Source organism: Melopsittacus undulatus, chromosome 23 (assembly GCF_012275295.1).
Source record: "Melopsittacus undulatus isolate bMelUnd1 chromosome 23, bMelUnd1.mat.Z, whole genome shotgun sequence".
NCBI classification, from domain to species: domain Eukaryota; kingdom Metazoa; phylum Chordata; class Aves; order Psittaciformes; family Psittaculidae; genus Melopsittacus; species Melopsittacus undulatus.
The window spans coordinates 901,626-923,596 of record NC_047549.1 but is presented as its reverse complement, the minus strand read 5'-3'; the positions used below and the strand labels follow the sequence as shown (position 1 = coordinate 923,596).

The window sequence follows — 21,971 nt, the reverse complement described above, 5'->3', positions numbered from 1 at the left end:
CATAGATCCTAATGTAGGGGTGCAGGACCCCCGGTTTGGGGGTGCGGGACCCCCATAGATCCTAATGTAGGGGTGCAGGACCCCCGGTTTGGGGGTGCAGGACCCCCATAGATCCTAATGTAGGGGTGCAGGGTCCCTATAGCTCCTAATGTAGGGATACAGGAGGCCCGGTATGGGGGTGCAGGACCCCCATAGATCCTAATGTAGGCGTGCAGGACCCCGAGAACCCCTGTTTGGGGTTGCAGGACCCCCGGGCCCCCTGCTCCCCCTTACTCTGGTGCATCGCCAAGGACCCCCCCTTCCGGGGCACCCCCCAAATCCCCATCTCCACCCCCTCTTCAGGGACCCCCCCATCGCCCCCTCCCCTGCAGCGGGGTCCCCCCGGACCCCCCCAAACCCCATCCGGAGCTCAATGGGGGGGTGCCCACCCTGACCCCCCCCCCCCGCTTTGGCTTTGAGCATCCTCACCCCGCTTCCGCCTCCGTCTCCCCTCGTCGCGGTCCCGCAGCGCCACCGCGTGGGGACACGAGCGCAGTGCAGGGGGTCCCATGGGGAACCCCCCCCCAGACCCCTCCCTGGACCCCCCCCCCCTCCAATGCCCCCCAAAATGCGGGTTTGGGGGGGGCCCCCCCTCGGCTTTTTGGGGTAACCAGGCCCGAACGTGGTCAGGGATGAGGGGGGAGTCACCCCCAAGACCCCCCCATCAAGCACCCAAAGCGGGGATGTGACCCCATAGGGCACCATTGGGTGTCCCCTCTCTCTGCCCCCCATCAAGGATCTGGTTTGGGAGAGGGGGGGTCTCACTCCACATCTATGGGGCAGAGCTTCCCACCCCCCATCTCACGCTCAAAGGAAGGGGACGTGGGGCTCAAAGGGGCACCCCCAAACCTCCCCCATCTCTTCCTCTCCCCATTGCAGTGCCCCCCAAGTCATGGCAAACCCTCCCCCCCCCTTCCCCAGACCCACATCCTGCCCCACATAAGGGGGCGATTTGGGGGTCCCGCATCCCCTCTGCTTGGGGATTGGAGTCAGGCAGGGGCAAGACTGCATTGGGGACCCCATCCCAGCCCCAAAGCGGCTCCAGCATCGCAATGGCACCCCCAAACCTGGGGAGGGGCCGCAGGGGGTGCCCCCCCCCTCCCCTCATGCATATGCAACAGGCTGCAAAGCGGCCACTGAATATTCATCAGGGAATGGCTCCATTGCCAACAGCGCCAGGGCCCTGGGGTGGCTCCGACCCACACAGAGGACCCCCCCCCACCCCCCAAGGCAGCCCCATCGTGGTCCCGGTGGCATTCCCAAGGGTTGGAGCCATGGAGCATCCACCCCAGCGCATGGACCCCGCATCCATCCCCAGCGCATCCCTATGGATGGGTGTACCACGGAGGGTATCCCTATGGTAGTGCCCAAGCAGCATCCCACACTCAGCCCATGGGATGCATCCCGGCCTTTCCCAACCCTCATCCATGTGCTGCTCCCACCCACGTGTCCCCGCCGCCCTCATGGCCGGGGGGGGGTCCATGGGTACCAAATCCCCCCCCTCCCCATTGAGCATCCCCGTGCGCACCCCTCAATGGGGTCCCCACCTCGGTGCTAACGGGGGGGGGGGGGAACGGAACCGAATGGAACCGAACGGAACCGAACGGAACGGAACCGATCCCCCCCCCCCCCTCACCTGCATCGCGGGGGAACCGGCGGCGAGGAGGAGGAGGAGGGGGGGGGGGAGGAAGCGCATCCTGAAGGCACCGGAGCCGTTACCAGTACTGGAGCTGTTACCGGTAACCGGAGCTGTTACCGGTACCGGAGCTGTTACCGGTAACCGGAGCTGTTACCGGTAACCGGAGCTGTTACCGGTACCGGAGCCGCAGCCGCTTCAGCGCCGCCGCCGCAGCCGCATCCTCGGGCCGGGCCCCGCCGCCGCCGCCGCCTTTGTCCGCGCCGCCCCCCCCCCCCCCCCCCCACGTTTTCGGTACCGGTAACGGGCGCGGAACGGGAGGGGAGGAACCGGAGCGGGGTCTCGGGGGTACCGGTACCCGGGGGGGGGATGGGGGGGGGGATTGGGGAGGGGGGGTGCGGGTTTGGGGGTACCGGTACCCGGGGGGGGGATGAGGGGGGGATGGGGGGGTGCGGGTTTGGGGGTACCGGTACCCGGGGGGGGATGAGGGGGGTGCGGGTTTGGGGGTACCGGTACCCGGGGGGGGGATGAGGGGGGTGCGGGTTTGGGGGTACCGGTACCCGGGGGGGGGATGAGGGGGGGGGATGGGGAGGTGCGGGTATGGGGGGCACCAATCCCCGGGGGGGGGAACGTGGGAGGGGGAAGGGGGGAAGTGAGGGCTTGGGGGCACCAGTACCTGGGGGGGGATGGGGGTGGGGGTGCGGGTTTTGGGGTCACTGGTACCTGGGGGAGGGGGATTTGGGGGGGTGATGAGGGGGGGAAGCCCCAGTCCCGGGGGTCCATGGGGATAGGGTTTGGGATGGGGGTGCTCCATGGGGGGGATGGAGGATGGAGAAGGGGGGGGGGATGCTGGGGAGCAGACTCAGGGTGTCCCAACCTCCCCCCCCATCAAACCTGCCCCGTTTCCATGGAAACCATCAAGAATTGGGGGTGGGAACCACTTGGATACAGGTTTATCGGATATCAACGGGGGGGGGGGGGGGGGGGGGGGTGTCCCCCCATTTCCCATCCCCCAGCACGAGGAGGTTCAACCCATCCCATCTTCGGGAATACCGGGATGGGCTTCACCAAGGGCACATCCAGTGCTTCACTATGGGAGCGTTGTAGCACCATGGGGAAAGGGGGTGTCTTGAACCCCCTCTGTATAAATAAGGGTCAGAAGGGGCAGCTCCGAGTCCTGAGTATTCCCTGGATCAGCATTCCCGGTCCCATCCCATCCCGTGCGCATCAGCCCCGGAAGCAGACGGGGCCCAGTTGGAAGCCGAACTTCTGGTTGGTGCCTCCGAAGTCAGGCACGGCCACATCCAGCAGAGGGAACAGCTCCAAGCAGGATGAGGCCACTTCCAGCACCGTCTGCTCCCGGCCGCGCCGATCCTGCGGGAATGAGATGGGAATGGTCAGCTTGGAGCAGCTTCCAGCCGGAGCCGGGTTGGGAATGCTGGGGATGGAGAGGAGAAGCTTCCAAGGGGCTGAATGGGGGCTCCGAGGATGCTTAGAGTGGGATTTTCATCCGGGAATGGTGGGTTCAGATTGAAACAGGGATGTTCATGTTGGAGATAAGGAAGGGCAGTGGGACACTGGGATGGGGTGAATGGAGAAGCTTGGGATGAACCACCCCTAGCAATGGGGTCCCTGCCTCCATGGGAAGCATCCCTCCCTATGGCAAAGACTTGGGACTGGATGAGCTCCTTGCCCTTCCCAACCCATCCCATGGGGATGTGGGATAACGGAGGTGATGGATGGAGGCCGGGACCTGGCAGCCGTCATGCAGGGCCCGGATGGGTGCTGCCGGGTGCCGGTATCCCAGCTCCTCGCCATTGGATGCATGGAAGCGCAGGGCCCTGGTGAAGGTGCCGGTGCTGGCATCGAACCAAACGGCAGCGTTTTGGCAGCTGACGGTGATGTTCTGACGGGCGCTGGTGCTCAGCAGCCGCAGGAAGTTGAGCTGGGACACGGCCACAGTGTTCCCATCCACATCCACATAGGAAAACTGCTGGGAAACCGGGATGGGAACCATGGGAATGGCGTCCATACGGAGCTGCTCCATTCCCTTGCCTCGTACCCACCTTCTGGCCCCGTTTGAAGGTGCTGAACCACGTCCCTGGCTTCTCCCTGCTCCAAGCAGCCAAGCGGACCTGGGAGGAGGCCGGAGCTGGTGTTGCCTTGGGAAGGGGAAGCTTTTCCAAGGCTTTTCCCCCTTTGGAATATCCCTGCTCACCATCTCCAGCTCCTTGGCCGGGAACAGGCAGGTCTCAGCACCCGCCGTGAAGTTGCAGAACACCCGGAAGGCATCACGGGAGCAGCCCTGGTTGGGATCAATCCAGTATTCCCCTGTGGAAGCACAGCCAAAGGGGAGATGGTCCAGGCCCGGAGCATCTCAGAGCATCCCGGAGCATCCCCTGCATCCCAGAGCATCCTGGAGCATGCCCTGCATCCTGGAGCATCCCGGAGCATCCCCTGCATCTCAGAGCATCCCAGAGCATCCCCTGCATCCTGGAGCATCCCGGAGCATCCCAGAGCATCCTGGAGCATGCCCTGCATCCTGGAGCATCCCGGAGCATCCCCTGCATCTCAGAGCATCCCAGAGCATCCCCTGCATCCTGGAGCATCCCGGAGCATCCCAGAGCATCCCGGAGCATCCCCTGCATCCCAGAGCATCCCAGAGTATCCCCTGCATCTCAGAGCATCCCGGAGCATCCCAGAGTATCCCCTGCATCCCCTACATCCCGGAGCATCCCAGAGCATCCTGGAGCATCCCAGAGCATCCTGGAGCATCCCAGAGCATCCGCTGCATCCCAGAGCATCCCAGAGCATCCCGGAGCATCCCAGAGCATCCCCCACATCCCTTCCTGCTCTCACCATCGCCCAGGTGCGGGTGGCAGAGCCGGAGCTCGCTGCAGACCCGTGCGGGGCTCTCGGCGGTGCCCAAGGGCCTCTGGAGCTGATCCAGTTCGGTGCGGAGGGAGCGGAGCGATGCCAAAGCCTCCTCCAGCCCTTCGGGAGCCGGGGGGGGCTCGGCCCGGTCCCTCCCGAGCCCTGCGCTCGCCCTGCGGTGCCTCCGGTACCCGCTGGGGGGCAGCGGCTCCAAGAGCTCGGCCGGGGGGCCCTGGGATGCAGGAGGAGGATGTGGGGGGAGCAAGGGGATAACGGGAGGGATGCAGGAGGTACCAGAGCATCCCTTTACTCACTGGTGGTCCTGGGGGGCCCTGGGATGCAGGAGGAGGATGTGGGGGGAGCAAGGGGATAACGGGAGGGATGCAGGAGGTACCAGAGCATCCCTTTACTCACTGGTGGTCCTGGGGGGCCGGGGGGCCCTGCGTCACCTCGGGGACCAAGAGCACCCTGTAATAGGAGAGGACTCAGCATCACAGTACCCACTGTGGGCAATGGGGAAGGATGGGACCCCCCCCCCCCCTCAGCACTCACCGGGGATCCTTTGGAACCCTTCTGGCCCAAGGGACCCTATGGGGAGGAGGAAGGTGCAGGATGAGGCCCCCATGGCAGCATCCCATGATCCCCCCATTGCAGATACTCACCGAGAGCCCGGGGGGCCCAGGGGGGCCGGGGGGGCCCATGGGTCCAGCCAGGCCCTGTGGGTAAGAGGCAGCATCACCCCTATGCTCAATGGGGGGTGGGGGGGGGCTGGACCTTGTGTGTGTGTCCCCCCATTTCCCATTCACCCCATTGGGGGTGACCCCCAACACTCACAGGGTCCCCTTTGGGTCCGGGGGGGCCCTGGATGCCAGGGAGCCCCTGGTCTCCTTTCTCCCCCATCTCTCCTGGGGGTCCAATGATGCCAATGAGGCCAGCGTGGCCCTGGGGATAGAGAAGGGGAGTGGGAGGCAGCCCCAGAAGTGGGGGGGGGGGCAGGGACCCCCCTGTTTATGCATGAGAATCCCCTCATCCCACCTCATCCCGTTTTATCCCAACTTATCCCACCTCATCCCACCTTATCCCAACTTATCCCACCTCATCCCATCTTATCCCATCTTATCCCACCTCATCCCACCTCATCCCACCTCATCCCACCTCATCCCACCTTATCCCATCTTATCCCACCTCATCCCACCTCATCCCACCTTATCTCCTTTGTGGCCGGGGTCTCCTTTGAGGCCAGGCAGCCCCACAGGACCCTGCAAGAGGATTGGGGTTGGGGTTAATGTTAGGGTTAGGGTTAAGGTTAGTGTTAGGAGTTAGGGTTAGGGGCAGTGTTTTGTCCCTAACTCACCATGGGGCCAGGGGGTCCCACCTGTCCCGGCGCCCCCATCATCCCTTGATCCCCCTGTAAGAGACCCCAATGAGGCTCAGCCCCATCCATTCTGCTGCCCCCATCACTCCACAGCTCTGGTTTAGGGTCTGGGGTCCCCCACTCACCGCAGATCCCGGGATCCCGCGCATCCCATTGGCTCCCGCTTGTCCCGGTGCTCCCTGAGCTCCTATAGGACCCGGCTTCCCCGGTGGCCCTTCGGTGCCGGGATGTCCCTGGGATGGGAGCACAGAGCTCGGTCCCATTGGAAGCACTGGGATGGGGTTGGGATTTGGGGGGGGGTGTTCCCATCACTGCTCACCTTATCCCCCTTCTCGCCCTCACGGCCCTCGCGCCCCATGGATCCTATGGGTCCCTGGAGGGGGGGACAGGGACACCGGGAGCTGCAGCAGCCCCATGTGTGCCCCCCCTCAGTCCCTCCCCACATCTCCCTGCCCCTACTCACCCTGCGGCCGGGGGGGCCTGGGGGGCCTGGCTCCCCTGAGGCACCCGGAGGACCCTGCATTTGGGATGAGGGAATCCCACAGATGGGAATGGGGAGGGGGCAGATATCCAAGAGCCCCCCCAATGCAAGGGGGAATGGGATCAGGAGCTCCCCCCCAAGTTGTCTCACTCACAGGCAGGCCGGGGTCCCCACTGTCACCCTTGTCTCCAGCAGCTCCGTCCAGACCCTGGGATGGATGAGGGATGAGGGATGGATGGATGATGATGGATGGATGATGGATGGATGGATGATGGATGGATGGATGGATGATGATGGATGGATGATGGATGGATGGATGATGGATGGATGATGGATGGATGGAAGGATGGATGGATGGAAGGATGGATGGATGGATGGATGGATGGATGATGGATGGATGGATGGATGGATGGATGGATGGATGATGGATGGATGGATGGATGGATGGATGGATGGAAGGATGGATGGATGGATGGATGATGGATGGATGATGGATGATGGATGGATGGAAGGATGGATGGATGGATGGATGGATGGATGGATGGATGATGGATGGATGGAAGGATGGATGGATGGATGGATGGATGGATGGATGGATGGATGGATGATGGATGGATGGATGGAAGGATGGATGGATGGATGGATGGATGGATGATGGATGGATGGATGATGGATGGATGGATGGATGGATGGATGGATGGATGATGGATGGATGGAAGGATGGATGGATGGATGATGGATGGATGGATGGATGATGGATGGATGGATGGAAGGATGGATGGATGGATGGATGGATGGATGATGGATGATGGATGGATGGATGGATGGATGGATGGATGGATGATGGATGGATGGATGATGGATGGATGGATGGATGATGGATGGATGGAGGATGAACATCACTCCAAGGCTGACTGGGGACCACTCACCGGCACACCAGGGTCTCCAGGGGGACCAGGATCCCCAGGAAATCCAATGGGACCCTGCAGAGAGGGAAGTGGATACAAGTGTGGGGTTGGGAAGCAGAGGCTGGGATAGGGAATCCAAGAGGGAACGGATCCCAGCCTCACCAGCTCCCCTTTGGCTCCATCCTCTCCCGGTGGCCCCTTCTTGCCGGGGGGTCCAGCAGCTCCAGACTGCCCCACATCCCCCTTCTCCCCCACATCTCCTTTGGCACCCTATGGATCGGGATGCAGGGAATTGGGGCCAGGAAGTGCTTTAACGGCCTCATCCCCTCCACATTACTCACGGCTGCTCCAGGCTCTCCCGGTATTCCCGGATCTCCGGCTTCTCCCGGCTCCCCCTGGATAAGAGGGAAGCCATGGGGCTGATGCTGCAGGAGCCCCAGCCCCACATCTCCCTCCCAGCACAGCCCTACCTTATCTCCCACAGCTCCCAGTTGTCCCACACCGCCCGGCATTCCCTGAGGCCCCTGGGACGCAAGAGGATGCAGGGATGCAGGGATACAGGGATACAGAGGGGGGACCCCCCCCAGCACTGTCCTCACCTCAGCACCATTGGGTCCTTGTGGTCCACGGGGTCCTGGTGCTCCAGGGGGGCCCTGTGGGGATGGGAAGAAGGGGTTGGATGGGAAAGGGCAGGGAATTGCGCAGCTCCTATGGGATGGGGAATGTGGGAAGCTGGGAATGGGCCGGGAGGAGGCGGAGGGGGAAGGAATGGGAGAAGGATGAGCTTTGCTTTGCTTACCATAGGACCCACGTCTCCATTCTCACCCTTCTCCCCCGGAGCACCCGGCATTCCCTATGGGATCAGGGCTCAGGGTCTGGCAGCCCCATTGCATGTCCCCAGCCCCATTGTGTGTCCCCAGCCCCATTGCAGCCCCATTCCTTACCTGCAGGCCAGGGGGGCCGCTCAGGCCGAGGTGACCCCGGGATCCTTCCTCCCCTTTCTGCCCAAGCATTCCCTGTTGTCCTCGACCTCCCGGCTCCCCATCGGCTCCCTGCATAGGGAAAAGTTGGGATCAGCCCCTATGGAATGGCGTTGGGAATGGGCTGGGAAAGGCACTCACCGCAGGCCCGGGATGCCCAATGGGTCCTTGGCTTCCTGGGGGTCCTGGGGGACCCTATGGGACAGAAGCAGCCGCAATGGGGTTAGGGCAATTCCCAAGCGCATCCCGGCTTCCCGATCCTGTATCCGCCCCATTCCCGGAGCACTCACCCCATCGCCCTTGTCCCCTTTGCTGCCTTTCTGGCCAGGGAGCCCCATCTCGCCCTGCCAAAGGGAATGGTGGGAGCCAGGGAATGCTGCCAGGGCCGGGCAGCTGCATCCAAGGAATTCCCAGCTCCAGGGAAACCTGCCACCACCTGGGAAGCGCTGCCAAGGAATGCTGCCAGCACGGGCAATCCATAGGGATAAACCTGCCCCCCCTTCCCGTATCCTCAGCTCCCGGGATGGGATTCGGCATCCCGGGATGTATTCCCGATGCTGACGGGATCATCCCATGCTCCTGACTCACCTTATCCCCATCTTCTCCCGAGGGACCGGGGGGCCCCCCCGGACCCGGCATTCCCATGGGACCTCGGATCCCATCCTGCCCAGCCGGACCCATGGCCCCGCGCTCACCCTGCGGGCAGGAAACCTTGGGATACAGGGATGCTGGAGAGCCCGATGCCCACAGGCAAGGAGCACAGGGGGGGACATGGGGGACCCCCCCCCATGTTGGGAACCTACTGGGGACCCCTTCTCTCCTATGGGACCGGGAGGTCCCTGTGCCCCCCCCCGGCCGGGCATCCCGATGCTTCCAGCAGCTCCCATTGGACCTCGCTCTCCGGGGGGGCCCTATGGAGAAGACAAAGGTGATGGGGGGGGGGGGAGAAGGAAATTCCCAACCTTTGGAAAAGGCTCTTTACCAAAGGAACCGTCTTCCTGCATCCACCGGGATGCGATGGAGCCAAAGAGCTCCCTAAGGAGCAAATCCAAGGAAAACCCCCCCAAAAGTTGGGATTTCCCCCCCCCCCATACTCACTGTGGGTCCAGGGGGCCCGGGGGGTCCTTCCCAACCCTTCAATCCCGGAGGGCCCTGGAGGAGAGCATGGAATGGGATGGGAAGGAGCTGACCCTGAGCAGCATCCCCAGGCCCTGGACCAAGCGCACTGACCGTGGCTCCGGATGCTCCTCGTGGGCCAGGAAAACCATGGATACCAGTGGGGCCGCTCTTCCCGGGAATGCCGGCGGGACCGGGATCACCCTGCAGGGTGGATAAGGGGGGGGGGGGGGGTTGTTGTATCCTGGAGCACTTCCAGAGCTTGGGAATGGGGGATCCTGGGGATGCTCCCACCTTGGCTCCCTCTCGGCCGGCGGCTCCAGGCAGGCCCTGATCACCGGGGGGGCCTGGGGGGCCTGGGTGCCCCCTCTCCCCCATGGATCCGGTCCCTCCTGATTTCCCCTGGGGAGCAGGAGGAAGGTGAGGAGGTGGGGGGGGGTCCCCCACATCCTTCATCCCGCATCCCGCTGCATCCCGTATCCCACATCCTGCATCCCACATCCCCATCCCGCATCCCGCTGCATCCCGTATCCCACATCCTGCATCCCACATCCTGCTGCATCCTGCATCCTGAATCCCACATCCTCCTGCATCCCACATCCTGCTGCATCCTGAATCCCACATCCTCCTGCATCCCACATCCTGCTGCATCCTGCATCCTGAATCCCACATCCTCCTGCATCCCACATCCTGCTGCACCCTGCATCCTGAATCCCACATCCTCCTGCATCCCACATCCTGCTGCATCCTGCATCCTCATCCTACATCCTCATCCCATCTCCTGCCTTATCCCATCTCCTTCTCCATCCCACATCCTCTTGCACCCCAACTCCTGCCTTATCCCACCTCCTCCTGCATCCCACCTCCTGGTGCTCACCTGGGGTCCCACCACCCCTGTGGGGCCAGGGGGGCCGGTGCGGCCATGGAAGCCCTGAATAGGAGAGAGGGACAACGGTCAGGGACACAGGGATACAGGGGCACAGGGATACAGGGGCACAGGGACACAGGGATACAGGGATACAGGGATACAGGGACACAGGGATACAGGGGCACAGGGATACAGGGGCACAGGGACACAGGGACACAGGGATACAGGGACACAGGGATACAGGGGCACAGGGATAGAGGGACACAGGGACACAGGGATACAGGGATACAGGGATATAGGGAGCAGAGCACCCACCGTCTCTCCACGCTGGCCTGGGTGTCCTGGCAATCCATCCTTCCCGGAAGGACCCTGGGCAGGACACTTGGGATCGGGATGCAGGCTCCATCCCCATTCCCATTGGCCCCCATAGGGAGCGGGCAGGGCCCTGCCTGCCCCATTGCTCCCCACATCACTTACAGGGGGTCCTTTGGTACCCGGGAAGCCGCTGGGTCCCTCTGGACCTGGAGGACCCTATGGAAAAGGGAGAGATTCCCCCCCCCCATCAGCAGAGCCTTTCTCTGTGTCGGGAATGCTGGATCCCTTCCCAATGTATCCCAGCAGCTTCCCATTTACCTTCTCTCCCACTGCCCCGGGGGCTCCATCATGGCCAGGGTCTCCCTTGGGATACAGGAACAGGATGAGCATCCCCAGTGCCTGCTGTCCCATCCCTGTCTCCCATCATCCCACCCCGATCTCAGCCCCATTCCCCTCTCCCAGCTCCATGTCCCATTCCCATCACTGTCCCCCATCATCCCACCCCAATCCCAGCCCCATTCCCATCCCTGTCTCCCATCATCCCATCCCAATCCCAGCCCCATTCCCCTCTCCCAGCTCCATATCCCATTCCCATCCCTATCTCCCTTCATCCCACCCCAATCCCAGCCCCATTCCCCTCTCCCCTTTACTTTGGGTCCAGGTTTTCCTGTGGGACCAGGAAGACCTCGATCCCCTGGGATACCCTATGGAGACAAAGAGTGGGACACAGGCTGGTGCCAGGCTGCTTCCCATGGGATACAGGCAGGAGTTGGGATCACAACGGTCCCCAGGCTCTGGATGCTGTGGGATGCAGCCAGTTCCGGCCTCATTGCCGCTGGGATACGGCAGAGCCAAGCTGGGTTGGATGGGATGGAGCCGGGTCTGGAATGGCTCCTATGGGATGAATCCACATGGGAATGGGTGCACAGGGCTGGGGGTACTCACCGGGGGGCCTCGCTGCCCCATTGGTCCGGCCTGGCCAGCCTTGCCCTGCAGGAGAGAGCAGCAGCTATAGGGCAGCCCCATGTGTCCCCAAGGGTGGGATGGGATGGGATAGAAGGGATTAGATGGGATGGGATGGGTTGAGATGGAATGGGATGGGGTGGAAGGGATGGGATGAGATGGGATGGGATGGGATGGAAGGGATGGGATGGGATGGGATTAGATGGGATGGGATGGGATGGAATGGGATGGAAGGGATGGGATGGGATGGAATGGGATGGAAGGGATGGGATGGGCTCACTCACCCTCTTGCCCTTCTCTCCCTCCAGCCCCACAGCACCAGGAAAGCCGGTGGATCCCTGAGGACAAGGAGCACAGGTGCCAATCCCGGGATCCCCATCAGATGCTTCCAGGGACATCCCAGGACTCACTGCTCACCTTGGGCCCCTGGCGCCCAGGATAGCCTGGGAGACCTGGAACACCGAGCCGGCCCTGCGGGGACAGGGAGCTCAGGGACAGCAACATGGGATGCAGGGATACAGGGGGACTGGGATACAGGGACAGGGATAGAGGGATACAGGGACACAGGGATACAGGGACACAGGGATACAGGGATACAGGGACACAGGGATACAGGGACAGGGATAGAGGGATACAGGGACACAGGGATACAGGGACACAGGGACACAGGGATACAGGGATACAGGGACACAGGGACACAGGGATACAGGGATACAGGGACACAGGGATACAGGGATGCAGGGACAGGTCCTCCTCTCACCTTCTCTCCCGTAGGACCAGTGCCTCCAGGCTCTCCCATCATTCCCGTCTCTCCCTTCATCCCCTCAGGCCCATCCTCACCACGGGGCCCCAACGGGCCCTGCTCCCCCTGGAACGGGACCATAGGAATGTGGGGCTGCCCCCCATGGAGCTCCATGGGTCCCAGCAGCGCCCCCCAAGTGACACCCCCCAATGGTACCCCCACATCCTTCAGCATCACCAGTGGTACCCCACATCCTTCAGCATCACCAGTGGTACCCCACATCCTGCAGCATCCCCAATGGCACCCCACATCCTTCAGCATTCCCAATGGCTCCCCACATCCTGCAGCATCCCCAATGGCACCCCACATCCTTCAGCATTCCCAATGGCTCCCCACATCCTTCAGCATTCCCAATGGCTCCCCACATCCTGCAGCATCCCCAGTGGTACCCCACATCCTTACCCTGTCCCCCTTGGGTCCCAGGTCCCCCTTGAAGCCATGGAATCCATCTTCTCCCTGCACAAGAGGCACATTTGGGGGCGGGGGCTGAGCCCCAGAACCCACCTCAAAGGGGGGGTGTCCTCCCCCAGTGCCCCCCAACACCACAGGGGCACCCCCATTGTTCCCTATGGGTCCCCCCTCACCTTCTCCCCTTTGTTGCCCTTCAGGCCCCGCACACCAAAAGCTCCCTGCAGGGGATACGGGGGGGGTCAAAGGGGGGTCCCCAGTGGGGGGGGGGCACCCCCTGGACCCCCACATTGTGCCTTTGGGGGGGGGGGGCTGCACTTACCTTCACCCCACGGGCTCCTGGGTAGCCAATGGGACCCGGGGCACCCACAGGGCCCTGGGATGGAGACAGCTTGGAATTAATACCCCATTCCCATGGGAATAAGGACCCCATTCCCTTGGAATAAGGACCCCATTCCCATGGGAATAAGGACCTCATTCCATTGGAATAAGGACTGCCCCATAGAATAAGGACCCCATTCCCCCATCCCATAGCAATAGACCTGAGCTCCCCCCCCCGGTTACCTGCAGGCCCTTCTCTCCTGCTGGCCCTTCCCGGCCCCGATGCCCCTGCAGGGATGCAGAAGAGCCAGGATTTGGGATGCTTCCCGGTGCTTCCCACCTCCATCCCACAGACCCCTCAATGCTACTCACAGGGGGCCCATGGGCTCCAGCGATGCCCGGCATTCCCGGCTTTCCCAGCAGGCCCTGGGTGGGAGCGGGAGGTGTTGGGATGCAGAGGGATTGGGATGCAGAGGGATCGGGATGCAGAGGGATTGGGATGAAGAGGGATTGGGATGCCAAAGGATCAGGATGAAGAAGGATGGGGATGCCAAAGGATCGGGATGCAGAGGGATTGGGATGCCAAAGGATCGGGATGAAGAGGGATTGGGATGCAGAGGGATTGGGATGAAGAGGGATTGGGATGAAGAGGGATCGGGATGCAGAGGGATCAGGATGAAGAGGGATTGGGATGCCAAAGGATCGGGATGCAGAGGGATTGGGATGCAGAGGGATTGGGATGAAGAGGGATCGGGATGCAGAGGGATCGGGATGAAGAGGGATCAGGATCCCATCCCTTCCATCCACACCAGCTCCTCACTCACCTTCTCCCCTGGCAGCCCCACGGGGCCCTGGGGACCAGGCAGACCCTGGAGGGGGGGACAACACAGGAGGGTGATGGGAAGTGGCCCCCAGCCCCATAGTGACCCCCATGGGCACCCATCACCTCGGGGTACCTGGGGACCAGGGTTCCCTTGCTGCCCTGGGGCTCCCGGCTCCCCATGGATTCCCTAAGGAAGGGCAGGGAATATCCATTAGTGCAGAGAACCCCCCCTCCGAGGGGGGATGTGCACTTCCAGGAGTATCCCAGTTAATCCAGACTGGGGGGGGGGGATCCCAGTGGTACCCACCACGTTGCCTTTAGGTCCTGGTGGTCCGTCAATGCCACTGGTACCCTGTGGGGAAAGGAGGGAGGGGTGTGGGATGCTGAGCCCCAAAGTGATGCTGAGCACCAAGGTGATGCTGCACCCAAAGTGATGCTGCACCCCAAAGTGATGCTGAGCACCAAGGTGATGCTGCACCCAAAGTGATGCTGTACCCCAAAGTGATGCTGCACCCCAAAGTGATGCTGAGCACCAAGGTGATGCTGAGCACCAAGGTGATGCTGCACCCAAAGTGATGCTGCACCCCAAGATGATGCTGCACCCAAAGTGATGCTGCACCCCAAAGTGATGCTGAGCACCAAGGTGATGCTGCACCCAAGATGATGCTGCACCCAAAGTGATGCTGCACCCAAAGTGATGCTGAACACTAAGGTGATGCTGCACCCAAGATGATGCTGCACCCAAAGTGATGCTGCACCCAAAGTGATGCTGCACCCCAAAGTGATGCTGCACCCAAGGTGATGCTGCACCCCAAAGTGATGCTGCACCCCAAAGTGATGCTGCACCCAAAGTGATGCAGCACCCAAAGTGATGCTGCATCCAAAGTGATGCTGCACCCCAAAGTGATGCTGCACCCAAAGTGATGCAGCACCCAAAGTGATGCTGCACCCAAAGTGATGCAGCACCCAAAGGTGCTGCCCTGTGTGGGCCAATGCCTGTTTGGAGGTGGGCACAGAGCAGTCACCTACCAGTGGTCCAGGGGGCCCGGGGGGGCCACGGGAGCCCATCAAGCCTCTGGTGCCCTAAAACCGAGGGGGGGGGGGTTGAGGTGGCCCCATTGCCCCCAGAACCTCCCCATTGCCCCCAGCACCCCCATTGCCCCCAGCACCCCCCATGGGGCACTCACTGGTTCCCCCGCCTGTCCCCGGGCTCCAGGGAGGCCATCGGAGCCCTGGAGAAGACAAAGAGAAGCTTGAGGCCAGCCCAGCCCCACACAGAGCCTTCCTCATCCCCATCCCCATCCCCATCCCCATCCTCATCCCCATCCCCATCCCCATCCCATCCCCATCCCCATCCCCATCCCCATCCCATCCCCATCCCCATCCTCATCCCCATCCCATCCCCATCCCCATCCCCATCCCCATCCCATCCCATCCCATCCACATCCCATCCCCATCCCCATCCCCATCCCCATCCCATCCACATCCCATCCACATCCCATCCCATCCCATCCCCATCCCCTTTGCTCCTCACCTTGGCACCCTTCTCCCCAGGGGTTCCTGCTGGTCCTGCCTTGCCCACATCCCCCTACAGAGGATGGAGGATGAAGCAGGATGGGGATGGAGGGGACAGGATGGGACCCGGTGCTGGTCCCCCCCCTTCTTACCCTGTGCCCCTTCTCCCCCGGCAGCCCTGGCAGCCCATCGAAGCCTCTGTCTCCCTATGGGGTGGGACAAGCATTGGGATGAGCCCCACATGGAAATGGGGGTCCCGTGTCCCCCATTGTCCTCAGCATCCATCCTGCCCCATTCCAGCACCTTAGGGCCTGGTTCCCCGGGGATCCCCCTGGCACCATCAGCTCCAGCACGGCCCTGGAATGAGAGGAATGGGGCAAGGGGTTGGGGGTTCCTTTGGGATGGGGATGGGGAAGGGGCCTCCTGGATCCTGGGGTGTGCAGGATGTGACCCCCAGTTTGGTACCCGTCTGCCCAGCTTGCCCGGTGCTCCCGGCGCTCCCTGCATCCCGCGGGGTCCCTGATGGAGAGGAGGAAGTCAGAGCTGGGTCTGCTGCAGGCAGCCGGCCCCATTGAGCCCCATTGAGCCCCACTGAGCCCCATTGAGCCCCACTGAGCCCCACTGAGCCCCATTGAGCCCCACTCACCCGTGGCCCCACATCCCCTGCATCCCCTTTCAGGCCTGAGTGTCCGGGTAGACCCTACAGTAACAAAGGGGGGGATGCAGGAGGTGATGCTCGATTTGGGGGGGGGGGGTTACCTGCAGTGGTACTCACCAGGGGGCCTGGGCGGCCGGTGAGCCCCATGGGACCTGGGGGACCCTTCATGGCAAGCTGGGGATGGGAGGAAGAGGAGGGATGAAGGAGGAAGGAGAGGGATGAAAGGGAAGGAGGGAGAGGAGGGATGAAGGGGAAGGAGGAAGGAGAGGGATGAAGGGGAAGGAGGAAGGAGAGGGATGAAGGGGAAGGAGGGAGAGGAGGGATGAAGGGGAAGGAGGGAGAGGAGGGATGAAGGGGAAGGAGGAAGGAGAGGGATGAAGGGGAAGGAGGAAGGAGAGGGATGAAGGGGAAGGAGGAAGAGGAGGGATGAAGGGGAAGGAGGGAGAGGAGGGATGAAGGGGAAGGAGGAAGAAGAGGGATGAAGGGGAAGGAGGGAGAGGAGGGATGAAGGGGAAGGAGGAAGAGGAGGGATGAAGGGGAAGGAGGAAGGAGAGGGATGAAGGGGAAGGAGGAAGGAGAGGGATGAAGGGGAAGGAGGAAGAGGAGGGATGAAGGGGAAGGAGGAAGGAGAGGGATGAAGGGGAAGGAGGAAGGAGAGGGATGAAGGGGAAGGAGGAAGGAGAGGGATGAAGGGGAAGGAGGAAGAAGAGGGATGAAGGGGAAGGAGGAAGAGGAGGGTTTGGGGGGGGGGGTGTCCCCACCTTTGCCTGCTGCAGGATCGCTTGGGCTTGAGCCTCTTGGAAGGAAACTGTGGGAGCCCTGAGGGAATCTCCTCCAAAGTGGAACTGGGAGGGCAGGATCGGGATGAGGGTCATGGAGCATCCCTGATCCCTGTCCCCATTCCCTCCCAGTGGGCCCCATCCTGCCCTCACCGGCAGCACCAGGACGGTCCCAGCAGGCCCGCGGATCCCATCGGCTCCAGGCAGTCCCGGCCGTCCTGCGGGACCCTGGAATGGGATGGGAATGGGAATGGGGGAATGGAATGGGGCTGAGCTGAGCTGGCAGCTCCATCCCCTGCAGGCACCAACAGGTCCCGACAGATCCTTCCCTACCTGATCCCTGTGTTCCCCAGGCAGCCCTGGGAGTCCCGGTATTCCCGGTGGGCCCGGTTCTCCCTATGGGAACACAAAGGCTCCGTGAGGCTTTGGGAAGCTCCTGGCTTTTCCCATTGCCAGCTCCCGGCTCCTCACCGCAGGGCCTGGGGGTCCTGGGGGCCCCTCCAATCGACGGCCCTAAAGGGAAAGAGGGGTCCCCCCCCAGAGAATACGCATCATAAAGGAGGGAATGGGGACAGGGAAATGGGAATGGGGACAGGGAGCAGGGGATGGGGACAGGGAAATGGGAATGGGGACAGGGAAAAGGGAATGGGGACAGGGAAAAGGGGATGGGGACAGGGAACAGGGAATGGGGACAGGGAAATGGGAATGGGGACAGGGAGCAGGGGATGGGGACAGGGAAAAGGGAATGGGGACAGGGAAAAGGGGATGGGGACAGGGAACAAAAGGGGGGTCCTGGAGGATGGAGGGGGGGGCACAAACCCCACTCACCGGCTCCATGCTTCCCCGTTCCCCCTTTTCCCCCTTCAATCCCGGCTCCTGCATGAGGAGGAAGAGGGGGGGCTGGGATGAAGGGGTCCAAAGCATCCTTGACACCCCCCCCCCCCAATACAGTATTGGGGGTCCCATCCTCACCCACATCCATCCTCACCCATTGGGAAGCCGGGATCAGTGCCGCATCCCTGTCAGCAGAGCCCAAGTGCTTCCCGATCCTGGGATCCCGGTTGCTGAGGTCCTCAGCACCATCCTGCTCCAGCTCCTTCCCAGTGTCCTATGGGACGGGGGCATTGCGGGAGCTGGATCCAGAGGTTGGGAATGGCTCCGGATGCGGTTGGGATGCAGCTGGGTGCACCTTTGGAGCCACCCCCCCCCCCCATGCAGGAAGGTTGAACTGGGCTCACTGGGTTAACTGGGATGCATTCAGCACATCCTGTACCTGGCTGCGCACCACAGGGGCCTCATCCTGCTCCGCCACCTCCTTGTTCCTCTTCTTCTTGCCTTTCCCCTTGCGCTTCCCTTTCCGACGCGGAGAAATGGGATCCTCCGGGATGCTCTATAAGGGAATTGGGGGGGATCAATGCAGACATAAGGGATGCTGGGGGGGGGGGGGGGGGTTTGGATGCTCACATCCTCCGGGAATGGGGCTTGGAGTGGGAAGCGCAGGGGATGATGGCAGTCTGGCATATGGAGCTGGCAATAGGAGCGGGCGGCCTCGGGCTCCGGCAGCACCAGCAGCTGCTGGATGTCCCCCTGCAAGGACCCCATATCCGCACCCCATTGGTGCCCGTGGCCAGAGCATCCCTATGGGGGGCACCCCATTGGGTAGGGACAAAGGGGGGGGGTCCTCAATGGTGCCTCTATGCCCGTGGCCTTTGGCATTTGCAGGCAGCGGGAATGCAGGGAGGGAATGGGGAGAGGGAGAAGGGGAATGGGGAGAGGGAGCAGGGAATGGGGAGAGGGAGAAGGGGATGGGGACAGGGAGCAGGGAATGGGGAGAGGGAGAAGGGGATGGGGACAGGGAGAAGGGGATGGGGAGAGGGAGCAGGGAATGGGGACAGGGAGCAGGGAATGGGGAGAGGGAGAAGGGGAATGGGGAGAGGGAGAAGGGGATGGGGAGAGGGAGAAGGGGAATGGGGAGAGGGAGCAGGGAATGGGGACAGGGAGCAGGGAATGGGGACCCAGCAGAGGAACAGGGATCTCACCAGTGCTACTGGGGCCTGTCCATCCCCAGCCCAATGGATGCTCCCATGTGGGTACCAGGTACAAGGACGCAGACCCATCCCCATCCCCATCCCAATGGGTGCCCCCATTGCAAGGCTGTGGGTCCAGCCCCACCTCAAAGCGCTCCTCATCCATCAGGCGCCCCCCGAACACGGTGACCCCTTTGGTGCTGAGCAGGGGCCGGGGTCCCAGCAGCATCGTGGCCACGTGGCCACAATCGACCAGGAGGGAGACGTTGGTGCCCTCCACGGCCAGCGCCACGCGGTGCCACCTGCACCCACACAGGGGGCACAGGATGAGGCCAGCGCAGGGCGCGAGGGTCCCATCCTGCACCGGTGCCGCGGTGCCCACCTGCCGTCAGCCAGGTTGAGCCCATGGAAGGTGGGATACTGCTCCGGAGGAGGGGTCCCATCCTGATCCTCATAGAGGAACATGGGGGAGAGCCCCAGCTGCAGGTGCTGAGCACCGCGCTCGTCGTGCACGGAGAGCAGGACAGGATGAGTCCCGCGCCGCACACGCACCGTGGCCAGGATGGAGAAGTCCGATGGGAAGGAGGGGTCTGAGGGGGGGTGGGAATGGGGGCACCCGTCGGTGGGAGCCCTCCATTGGGAATCCATCAATGGGAATCCACCATTGGGGATCCATCAATGGGTATCCATCAGTGGGGCACCCATCAATGGGAACCCACCATTGGGAATCCATCATTGGGGTACCCATCAGTGGGGCACCCATCAATGGGAACCCACCATTGGGTATCCATCAGTGGGAATCCATCAACGGGATTCCATCACTGGGAATCCATCAGTGGGGCAACCATCAATAGGAACCCACCATTGGGTATCCATCATGGGAATCCACCACTGGGAATCCATCAATGGGAACCCATCACTGGGAATCCAACACTGGGAATCCACCATTGGGTATCCATCAGTGGGATACTCATCAATGGGAACTCAGCATTGGGAATCCAACATTGGGCACACATCAATGGGAACCCACCATTGGGTATCCATCATTGGGGTACCCGTCAGTGGGGCACCCATCAATGGGAATCCACCATTGGGTATCCATCAGTGCGGTATCCATCATTGGGCACCCACCATTGGGTACCCACCATTGGGTACCACCATTGGGTACCATCATTGGGTACCATCATTGGACACCATCATTGGGTACCCACCATTGGGTACCACCATTGGGTACCATCATTGGGTACCCACCATTGGGTACCATCATTGGGCACCATCATTGGGTACCCACCATTGGGTACCATCATTGGGTACCATCATTGGGTACCCACCATTGGGTACAATCATTGGGCACCATCATTGGGTACCCACCATTGGGTACCACCAGTGGGTACCACCATTGGGCCCCCCCCCTTGGGCACCCATCCCTGGGTGCTGGACCCGGATGGGTGTTGCCGTACCGGGGAAGAGCCGGTGGGTGGGCGCGCTGTGCCGGGTGCTGTTATCCACATGGAATGCCAGATCCGGCTCCGGTGTCCCAGGGCGCCGCGGGCAGAGCCCGGTGGTGATGGAGACGCCATCGCGGCCATGCTGCATCCCCAGCGCCCGCAGCACATCCACTGGGAGAGCAGGGATGGGGCTCAGCATCCATAGGGAATGGGGCTCAGCATCCATCGGGAATGGGGCTCAGGACCCATCAGGAATGGAGCTCAGCATCCATTGGGAATGGGGCTCAGCATCCATAGGGAATGGGGCTCAGCATCCATAGGGAATGGGGCTCAGCATCCGTCGGGAATGGGGCTCAGGACCCATTGGGAATGGGGCTCAGCATCCATCGGGAATGGAGCTCAGCATCCATAGGGAATGGGGCTCAGGACCCATCGGGAATGGAGCTCAGCATCCATTGGGAATGGGGCTCAGCATCCATTGGGAATGGGGCTCAGCATCCATAGGGAATGGGGCTCAGGACCTATTGGGAATGGCGCTCAGCATCCAACAGGAATGGGGCTCAGCATCCATTGGGAATGGGGCTCAGCATCCATAGGGAATGGGGCTCAGGACCTATTGGGAATGGCGCTCAGCACCCATCTGGAATGGGGCTCAGCATCCATAGGGAATGGGGCTCAGGACCCATCGGGAATGGGGCTCTTATCCATGGTTCCCCCCCATCCATGGGATCCCCCCCCCCCCCATCCATGGATGGATCCAACGGAGCCGCTCCCAGGCCCCTCTTGACCCTGCTTCCGGTCGGGGGTCCCTGGGGAACCCCCCCCCACCCCCCCCGGACCTGTGAACCCCGGTAACGGGGGGAGGGGGGGCACAACCACAGCTCCCATAGATCCCTATGGACCCCATGGATCCCGTAGACCCCATAGACCGATAGCCCACATAGCTCCCATAGCCCCATAGCCCCCATAGCCCCATAGCTCCCATATCCCCCATAGCCCCCATGGCTTCCCCGTCCCCCATATCCCCCATAGCTCCACAACCCCCATTGCCCCCATGACCCCCATAAACCCCATAGCCCCCACTGCCCCCATAACCCCCATAGCCCCCATAGCCCCCATAAACCCCATAGCCCCCATTGCCCCCATAACCCCCATAGCCCCCATAGCCCCCATGACCCCCTAACCCCCATAACCCCCATAGCCCCCATAAGCCCCACTGCCCCCATATCCCCCATAGCCCCCATGACCCCCCAGTTCTCTGTGGGGGGGGTCACCCCATTCCCTATTTAAAGGGGGGGTCCCCATCTCCCCCCCCCCATGTGACCCCCCCCCGGGGGGAGAGGCTCTGTCCGCGGTGCTGAACCCGCCCCCCCCCCCCCCCCCCCGGTACCTGCGGGGGCCGCGGGCAGCGAGAGGAGCACGAGCAGAGCGAGGACCGGACCCGGCTCCATGGATGGGGGGGAGGGGAATGGGGGGGGGAGGGGAGGGGAACGGGGGGAGGGGCTGCAACAAGGGAGGGACCCGGACGGGATGGGGGGGGGAGGGGGGAGCCCCGAGGCACAGAGAGGATGTGGGGCTGGGAGCACACAGGGGGGTTATGGGGCAGGGAGCCCACAATGAGGTTATGGGGCACAG

General features: G+C 62.5%; 1 protein-coding gene across 1 annotated transcript; it reads right to left on the bottom strand.

The window, feature by feature from the left end:
- Positions 1–2,677: 2,677 nt before the first annotated feature.
- Positions 2,678–21,794, bottom strand: COL5A3 (collagen type V alpha 3 chain). Its single transcript, XM_034072055.1, has 66 exons — positions 21,727–21,794; positions 20,349–20,507; positions 19,271–19,478; positions 19,034–19,190; positions 18,326–18,448; positions 18,135–18,251; positions 17,850–17,969; positions 17,690–17,761; positions 17,333–17,374; positions 17,195–17,257; positions 17,015–17,089; positions 16,844–16,927; positions 16,200–16,256; positions 16,071–16,124; positions 15,890–15,943; positions 15,728–15,781; positions 15,577–15,630; positions 15,444–15,497; positions 15,097–15,141; positions 14,939–14,992; positions 14,217–14,261; positions 14,043–14,096; positions 13,911–13,955; positions 13,459–13,512; positions 13,330–13,374; positions 13,088–13,141; positions 12,942–12,986; positions 12,760–12,813; positions 12,316–12,423; positions 11,973–12,026; positions 11,840–11,893; positions 11,538–11,582; positions 11,243–11,296; positions 10,911–10,955; positions 10,755–10,808; positions 10,593–10,646; positions 10,287–10,340; positions 9,704–9,811; positions 9,524–9,613; positions 9,392–9,445; positions 9,097–9,204; positions 8,882–8,989; positions 8,584–8,637; positions 8,435–8,488; positions 8,258–8,365; positions 8,113–8,166; positions 7,913–7,966; positions 7,784–7,837; positions 7,655–7,708; positions 7,476–7,583; positions 7,335–7,388; positions 6,560–6,613; positions 6,388–6,441; positions 6,244–6,297; positions 6,050–6,157; positions 5,904–5,957; positions 5,755–5,808; positions 5,384–5,491; positions 5,212–5,265; positions 5,102–5,137; positions 4,964–5,017; positions 4,535–4,781; positions 3,894–4,006; positions 3,742–3,810; positions 3,429–3,665; positions 2,678–3,049 (listed from the first exon to the last, which is right to left on the bottom strand). Exons 1-66 carry the CDS (start codon positions 21,785–21,787, stop codon positions 2,903–2,905), a joined length of 5,130 nt encoding a protein of 1,709 aa, XP_033927946.1. The 5' UTR covers positions 21,788–21,794; the 3' UTR covers positions 2,678–2,902.
- Between the last annotated feature and the right edge of the window lie 177 nt (positions 21,795–21,971).

What these genes read in the sequence shown, in the direction of transcription:
- COL5A3 (XM_034072055.1), bottom strand. Translation starts at nt 21,787, where the DNA reads ATGGAGCCGGGTCCGGTCCTCGCTCTGCTCGTGCTCCTCTCGCTGCCC. An exon ending in GCTGCCCGCGGCCCCCGCAG is followed by an intron (nt 20,508 to 21,726) that starts GTACCGGGGGGG and finishes CTGCTCTCCCAG; the next exon opens with TGGATGTGCTGCGGGCGCTG. An exon ending in TGATCCCGGCTTCCCAATGG is followed by an intron (nt 17,762 to 17,849) that starts GTGAGGATGGAT and finishes CCTTCATCCCAG; the next exon opens with CCCCCCCTCTTCCTCCTCAT.